At 34.4% G+C, this 8,771-nt stretch overlaps 1 protein-coding gene across 1 annotated transcript; it reads right to left on the bottom strand.

The window, feature by feature from the left end:
* Positions 1-1,102: 1,102 nt before the first annotated feature.
* On the bottom strand, positions 1,103-3,482 carry LOC123678454 (putative E3 ubiquitin-protein ligase SINA-like 9). Its single transcript, XM_045615488.1, has 2 exons — positions 3,325-3,482; positions 1,103-1,862 (listed from the first exon to the last, which is right to left on the bottom strand). Exons 1-2 carry the CDS (start codon positions 3,457-3,459, stop codon positions 1,107-1,109), a joined length of 891 nt encoding a protein of 296 aa, XP_045471444.1. The 5' UTR covers positions 3,460-3,482; the 3' UTR covers positions 1,103-1,106.
* Between the last annotated feature and the right edge of the window lie 5,289 nt (positions 3,483-8,771).

Raw genomic sequence — 8,771 nt, 5'->3', positions numbered from 1 at the left:
AATATTCGAGAATGATATGATGTACACGTTCAGATGATATCTTCACAATGTCTGCTATCTCGATCAACTTCACTTTACGGTCATTCGAAATTATTTTGATGTTCACCTCGGAATTTGAGGTACCTATCTTTAAACTCGTATAAATTTGTTATTTGACATCCTAAAAGTTGTCTCAAAACCTACATTTGGTAAGGTGTTCACGATTATTGAAAATAAAGGTCAAAGGTTTCAAAAATCGATATTTGCAAATGGATCGTTTTCCATGGGTTTTTATACCTATTATTATCATCAAAAAGTATTAAATTCCCTTCATTTAAAGTCAACCTTAGTCTCGTTCAAAAACCAGACATAAATTTCATAAGGTATTGGTGAACAAATAATTATTGATGATTTTCATTTCTTTTCAACAATTACATTATCTTTAATAATCTTACAATTAATTTTATTAAATTGACCGCTCTCGTAGTTATAGAATTATTAATGAAAACATTTTCATTTTAATAACTCAACTTCATTTCTTCCCTTTATTTTTCATTTCCATGATTAAAAACCAGTTTTTCAATATTAATTTATTCAATCTAAAAACTAATATCCGAATCGATATAATTTCTTTGAAATGACAATGGTTTATAATCTTATAGTAATAATATTAGACTAAATGAAACTGTATCACATAAAATCATGTATTATCATTACAAGACGACTCATTCTTTTAGATGACGAAGAACAATATCAAAAATCACAGGAAAACAACAGTTTTTCAACCTCTTTGAAGTAAAAAAGTGAAATATTAATCGTAATCATAGAAACTTCATATTTTATATATTATATAAATATATATTCATTCTACAATTATAAAATATAATGTCACGAGTATTAAAATATTAATAACATCATTGTGATGCGAATATAAACAAATATGTAAACCTACAAGAAAAATTAGACATTAATTTACATAACAATTTACAAATAATCAGTTGAGGTTGATTTCAAATCTAAATATCACACATTTACATTTTTCTCGAAATGTATTCATGGAAATATTGAATCAAAAATTACCAGAGCTGCACTCCAGAAGTCAATTGTTTTTTTAATTCATCGGCTACTCAGTCAAATTTTCTTGAAATTCCCACCTCATGTGCAAAATAAAAATCCTCATGCATTTTCAGTTCCGAAATGTTTTTACGAGCAAATTTAGAATCCGGTATTATGCCATTCTTAATGTAATTGCATCCAGTTACCAAAGCCCAGGCTTTGTCCTCTAACTGCTCGAAAAAGATTACAGCAGCATATTTTTCAACGTCCTTGAATGGTCCTATATTCACAGAAACATATCTAATAAAATTCTGTGTGAGGCTTACGAAAATTCTCACGAGAAAAACCATACCAAAATGCTGTATAATGTTTTTCAATATAATACACTCCGACATAAGATCACTGAAGAAAATCCTCTTTTGGTATACGTTGTCGGGATATACAAATGTCGAATGTTCTGCCTCGAAATGATCGAAAATATTTTGCACAGGATATGAGAAAGAGCATAAGGGCACAGGACAGGTGATTATGGTGTAGCTGCAACTTTTCTGATGTTTTGCTACGCAAGACCCCTTGGCTACGACGCTGCAACCAAGTAACCTGTTCTCACAAGGGAAGTTGACGTTTTCATACATTGTTCTCAACAATTTCATATTATTCTTGTAGACGAAACATTGGCACTTCAAGCAGATACTTCGTTTCAATCCGCACATAGCACAATACATATGAAGGTTTTTACACATATAGAATGGCGGATGGCAGAATTTTTCACAATTTTTACATGTTAAAACCGTTGGAAATTGATGATGATATTCCAACACAAACCTCTGAAAAAGAAAGGAAACAATCATTTCTATTGATCTAATATTAAGACAAATTGACGTCAAAGTTGAATTCTATTCTTTTCTTTTTATCTTGAAATCATCGACATATGTAAATTCCTATAATTTCAATTAAATTCTTGATAAATATATACATCGATTTGATCATAATACATGATAATTTCTTTTAAATTCTCTCCAGTTCTTTTTTATTCAATTCATAACATCTTTCATCTACTTGAAATAAAGTTCATTAAAGCTTTGATATATTTCGAATAATACACATTTTCTTCATCGTCGAAATCGAATGATTAGGTACCGGGTTTTTCACCATAACTTGACCCCCCTTCAACTTTTTTACTGAAAGAGGTACAAAAAAATGTTTTCTACAAAAGTTTTACGAACTAGACTAGTGTTTTTTAAAATGATTTCACAAAATGAAATATATACAGAGTGGGCAACATATTGATTGCAACTTCATTTTTTCAAACGGAACACCCTGTATATTTTTCTATACTTCACTAGCTCTTTTTCCCCTGATTTCGAATATATAATATATGTTTGGCCTATCTCTCTTATTCTGAGTACCACAGAGTTTCAAATTTCAAAAACCACCTGGCAAGTAATCAGTTTTCAAGTGGAAGGCTGCGATAATACAAAATGCCTTTTTTTGAGTTATCTCGTAAGAACGATATATAACATTGGTTTGTCATATTCATATTCATCAAATATTCACTACACAGAATCGGAAAAATTTGAAATATTTATGTGAAGAACAATAAAAATAAGAAAGCTACAAGGAGAGAATATATGAAGTTGCATCCAAATCACTCAATTCCAATTTATAGTGAAAAACGTATGTCATATCGTTGCTTACGAGATAACTCAAAAAAAGGCATTTTGTATTATCGCAGCCTTCCACTTGAAAACTGATTACCTAGCTTGCCAGGTGGTTCTTAAAATTTGAAACTCTGTGGTTCTCACAACAGAGAGTTAGACCAAACATATGTTATATATTCGAAGTCAGGGGAAAAAGAGCTAGTCAAATATAGAAAAATATACTGTTGTTCTATTTGAAAAAATGAAGTTGCAATCAATATATTGCCCAGCCTGTATATATTTTGTTCTGTGCAATCATTTTAAAAAAGACTTTTGTAGAAAAATTTTTTTTTTGTACCTCTTTTAGTAACAAAGTAAAAGGGGGGTCAAATTATGGTGAAAAACCCAGTACCTACAGATTTCAGTAAGTTTTAATAACACCAGTTCGATATCGATAAATAGGTAATGAATGAAGAGTTGAAGAATCTATGTAAGCAATAATGCCCCTCAATCATCATCATATGAATTATATTCATAAGTAATTATTATTGAGAACTATAACTTCCTGGTATTCATCTAATAAACTGAATGCATATTCAAAATCTGAGATCCCATGTAATGAGAAAATCATCAATAATAAATAACTTACTTTCTTATCAATTTTTGCTTGTACCCTTCGTAACATTTTGCAGAATTGTCCAAACTTAATTAGTAAAACACAGCTGTTTTTGTTCACAAAGTTCTTTGTATATTTCTTCGTATTTGAAAAACATATAAATTGCATATCTAAACGCCATATTGTATCCATGTAGCATTCAAGAGTGCATGCGCAAGGATATTATATCAGTGGTGTAACACAAAAATAATGCTCGATATTCAGTTCAGAATTGGAAAATTAGAGAAAACCATGATAGGTATGCAATAAAGGGGGTTTTTTTTCGAGATATATAACTTTATGTTGGTATTACTGTTCAAGATGGCGATCGATTCAAGAGCTGTCAAGTGATTTATTCTCAGTATGGTTTGGCAATTTATCATAAATAGACCCACGGCTGAACAACGCTTGCAAATAGTGCAATTTGGCCCAAAATGAGATTGCTGTTGTTCCCGATTTTCATAAGCGAATTTTGTTTAGCGATGAAGCGCACTTCTGTTTGAATGGCTACGTCAACAAACAAAACTGCCGCATTTGGAGTGAAGCGAATCCTCAAGTGTATGTCGAAACACCGTTACATCCAGAAAAACTGACTGTTTGATGCGCTTTATGGGCTGGTGGAATCATTGGTCCGTACTTCTTCAAAAACGATGATGACCAGAACGTTACAGCCAATGGTGATCGGTATAGAGCCATGATTACTAACTTTTTCATTCCTGAATTGAACAACCATGATGTTCAGGAGCTGTGGTTCCAACAAGACGGCGCAACATGTCACACAGCTCGTGCCACAATCGATTTATTGAAAGACACGTTTGGTGACCGCCTAATTTCACGTTTTGGACCTGTGAATTAGCCTCCAAGATCTTGTGATTCAACACCGCTAGACTACTTTCTGTGGGGCTATGTAGAGTCATTGGTCTATGCGGATAAGCCACAAACCCTTGACAATTTAGAAGACAACATTCGCCGTGTAATTGCCGATATACAGCCACAAATGTTGGAAAAAGTCATCGAAAATTGGACGTCCAGATTGGACTACATCCGAGCCAACCGTGGCGGTCATATACCAGAAATCATATTCAAAATGTAATGTCACAAGATTATCTTGCGGAAAACATCCTTTAGATAATATAAACAGATCATTTGATTGTTGTAGTTACGCATCGTACGAAATCTTGGAACTAAATCTTAAATAAAGCAATTCTGAAATTATATCAGACTATCATAATTTCTTATGTTACATTTTAATCGGATTTTCCAAAAGATGAAATTTTCCATGACTTGTAGAAGATACTCTGAAATTCAAGTTTGGTGTAAGCTATCACTTTTGTTAGATTCTTTTTTTTATCAATGCTCGATCTCAAAGAGTTCTCAATTCTCGTAATCAAATCACAATTTTCACGTTTCGTTACAAAGAAAAGTGTACGTCACTGTAAGCTAAAGTGGTGCAATGCTAATCGGATTCGAAAAATTTTGGATGCAGTACTGCCATCTATTGCCAAAAGCACGTGAAAACAACCTAGCCTTCTTTCTGGAGAAAAAACTCAACTATCATGGTAAGCCTAAGGTCGAACATTTCTGAAATATAAAACTATAGATATCGTTGAGGTTTATACTTTTTTCTCACTTTGAATTCGGTGGGGATGAGGAATATTATAAATTTTCAGAGGAATTTCTGAAACCTATATTTTCGAATCTATATGACTAAAAAAGTTACAGTGACTCTGATCAAAGAACTAACTCACCCATAACACACATTTATATATTTTTTTAATTTATATATCATATGTCACTATTTTCATCGGAAGAACTGAAGGACTTATCATCAATCTAGTGTGTTCATTTACCTCTCATTAACCATTGACATGAACGATTCAAACGATACCGAAATTGTTCAAAGACTTTGACAAATTATTTGTTTACCATTGCAGGCCACAATCGGACATACATGTGATAGGAGGTAATTGAAATTGATTTTTAAATGCGACAATGAATAAATAATGACATTTATCTTAAATGGGAAATGAGTTACATTCCAATAATTAAAGTTCTTTAGATAAGATGATAAGTCGATAACGGCTTGAAGGAATAAGCTAGAAATTTATAGACCACACACACCTTCCTGAATGGAAGTATTGAAAAGAATACTAAACTAACCTTAGCTTTTGCCCCTTGAGGTTTATCAACGCCAAAGGTAGAAAATACTCAGAGAAAAATAGAACTTTTTGAGTGGTCTTTTTTAATTTTTGAAGTGATCCTTCATTTTGAACTTTCAAGAAAGCATAAGTTGAATGGTAGTCGAAGTAAATAGATTGTAGATTTCATACAATAAGCTTAGGTATTTGTAAACATAACGCCATCGAAATATTAGTCAATTTGTATATGCATCATGAAGTTATTCTCGATTGAACATGTCAGCTTACGAGCCAAATTCTCGACATTTGCAGGAGGTTCTAATTTTCTGCTTTGATATGAAAAAAATTGCGGCTGAGGTTCATCGAATGCTCTCGAATACTTATAGTGAGGCCGCTATTAGTGGAAGAACGTGCCGAGAGTGGTTTCAACACTTCAAGATCGGTGTTTTTGACGTCGAAGACCAGCATGGAGGAGGAAGAGAGAAGGTTTTCGATGATGCAAAATTGGAGGCATTACTTAATCAAGACTCGTGTCAAACGCAACAAGAATTGACAGGATCATTGGAAGTGACGCAACAAGCCATTTCAAAACGCCTGAAAGTCATTGAAAAAATTAAGAAACAAGGAAATTGGGTGCCGTACGAGTTGAAGCTGAGAAATGTTGAACGGCGTTTGTTTGATTATTAACTGCTGCTTGCAAGGCGAAGACGACAGGGATTTCGCATTGTGGCTGGATACAAAAAAATGGGTTCATTACGATAATCCCAAGCGCAGAAAATCATGGGGGTAACCCAGCCATGCTTCCACGTCGACGGCCAAACCGAATATTCACAGTTCCAAGGTTATGTTCCGTTTTTGATGGGACCAGCTTGGCGTAGTTTATTATGAGTTGTTGAAACAAAACAGAGGCAATCGTTATCGCAATTAATGCGTTTGGGCCGAGCATTGAAAGACAAACGGCCGAAATACAACGACAGACATAATTTTACAGCATAGACAATACTTTGAATCATAAATGTATAACCAGTTTTTTACAATAAATACTGGAATTTCGGGAAAAAGGGCGGAAGCATAGTTGCACGCCTACGTATAAAGGGTGGCCATTTGAAAACGAAACAGACGAGATTACAGACGAAATAAAGTTTTTCGATAGAAATGCTCGGACAGGTCGATTTCTGTTTCGAGGGGGACAACTTAAGATGTAGGTTACGGACGCATAGCGCTTCAACCCTTGCTGCTAAAACCCCCACCCCCAATTTTTGAATAGGGAATTTTATACTGATTTCAGCACAGTAATTGTTTTTTCATTTTATGCATTAGTTCTCGAAATATTCATGCGTTAGTTAGTTAGGAAGGAAGCCACAGTCATGGTTGTTTTGAAGCTCAAAATGTCGATTTTTCACAAAACACTACAAGTGCCATGAAAACACTACTTCATTTTCAAATACTTAGTTAAGAATATTTCGAGAACTAATGATAAAATGAAAAAACAATTACTGTGCTGAAATCAGTATAAAAATACCTTTCAAATGAGGTATCACTCACCCCATCTTCCCTATTCAAAAATTGGGGGTGGGGGTTGTAGCAGCAAGGGTTGAAGTGCTATGCGTCCGTAACCTACATCTTAAGTTGTCCCCCTCGAAACAGAAATCGACCTGTCCGAGCATTTCTATCGAAAAACTTTATTTCGTCTGTAATCTCGTCTGTTTCGTTTTCAAATGGCCTGTATATAAGAGCCCAATCAACGCTTGAAAGAGTGCTGCAGAGCTGAAAACTAAAATTCTAACTGCACTAATCAATGGAAGACATTTCTTGCAAAAGATTGATATTGACGTTTATAAGCGATTAAGCAAGGGTAACTGCGATAGGAGTGTGCCATCAAAATGTACGGGACGGATCTTCAGGCGTTCTAAAACGCCCCGAACCCAAGATCTCGAATTATTAATGAATTTGGAATTGAATAATAACGGAAGCTGAATCGCCATGGGCGCCTGAAGAGACATTTTAATCGAAAACGGCGCAACATGAGGTCGAGCCTTATTGGGATTTCTCTCCTGTTTTCGTAGTGAATCGCTTGGTTTAGACTACATAGGGAGATGATTGAGTTCTTCGGATACCTTCGAAGGGGTAGAGAAAATTTCCTCGTTTGGGAATGGATTTGGATAGAGGTAGGGGTGAAATATGTGTTAAATGTGCATATTGGTGGAGAAACTCTGGATTCCCTTGAAAAATATTGAAGATCTAATATTTCGTTAATTAAAAGCAAAAAGCAAAGACCTCGAATTTTACGAAGATCATCATCCACCTTGTGATTCAAAGATAGCCAGTTGATTTTGCTTCTGGTTTTGATTTCAAATAGAACAATAAATATTTATATTGAAATGAAGTGGCCCTAAAAGAGATCCCTGAGGAACACCATTCCGGATCGATTTTCTTAATTCACACACTAGTATCTATCACCTGTTGCATAACTGTAGAGGTATTGTATCCTCATGTATTCTAAGCAGTCCACAAATAATTTTTGACTAATTGTGTTGAAGGTTGGGAAAGAATCTATGAAGACAAAAAATATGTCTTCTGGCTTCTAAGGCAAACAAACAAAAAAGAAAACTTGGGTTTACACTGCCTATGTGAATTCGAATTGCTGTTTACCATTATTATCATTAAAGGGACGGATATATAGGTTTTCAACTTTTCCCAATTTCTCATTTGAATGTTGTTCATCGTGTAACCGTAGCTATTTAGAACGTTCAGGAAGAATCTCAAAAAACAAATTTTTCTCCGATTGATATCTAATATTGATTTCGCAGACACGAATCAATCTGAAAAGTATTTTTTTAGAGCTATAGAATTTTAAATTGCAATAAAACAACGATGGATTATTAGATTGACATGAATTTTATTTATCCGCAAGATAATCTTGTGGAATTACATTTTAAATATGATTTCTGGCATATAACCACCACGGTTGGCTCGAATGTAGTCCAATCTGGACGTCCAATTTTCGATGACTTTTTCCAACATTTGTGGCCGTATATCGGCAATAACACGGCGAATGTTGTCTTTCAAATGGTCAAGGGTTTGTGGCTTATCCGCATAGACCAATGACTTTACATAGCCCAACAGAAAGTAGTCCAGCGGTGTCAAATCACAAGATCTTGGAGGCCAATTTACAGGTCCAAAACTTGAAATTTGGCGGTCACCAAACGTGTCTTTCAATAAATCGATTGTGGCACGAGCTGTGTGACATGTTGCGCCGTCTTGTTGGAACAACAGCTCCTGGACATCGAGGTTGTTCAATTC

The sequence above is a fragment of the Harmonia axyridis genome, chromosome 4 (genome assembly GCF_914767665.1).
Source record: "Harmonia axyridis chromosome 4, icHarAxyr1.1, whole genome shotgun sequence".
In the NCBI taxonomy this organism is placed as follows: domain Eukaryota; kingdom Metazoa; phylum Arthropoda; class Insecta; order Coleoptera; family Coccinellidae; genus Harmonia; species Harmonia axyridis.
The sequence above is the reverse complement of the archived record's forward strand: the minus strand, read 5'-3'. Positions and strand labels throughout refer to the sequence as shown.

What these genes read in the sequence shown, in the direction of transcription:
- LOC123678454 (XM_045615488.1), bottom strand. Translation starts at nt 3,459, where the DNA reads ATGCAATTTATATGTTTTTCAAATACGAAGAAATATACAAAGAACTTT. An exon ending in AAGCAAAAATTGATAAGAAA is followed by an intron (nt 1,863 to 3,324) that starts GTAAGTTATTTA and finishes TTTCTTTTTCAG; the next exon opens with AGGTTTGTGTTGGAATATCA.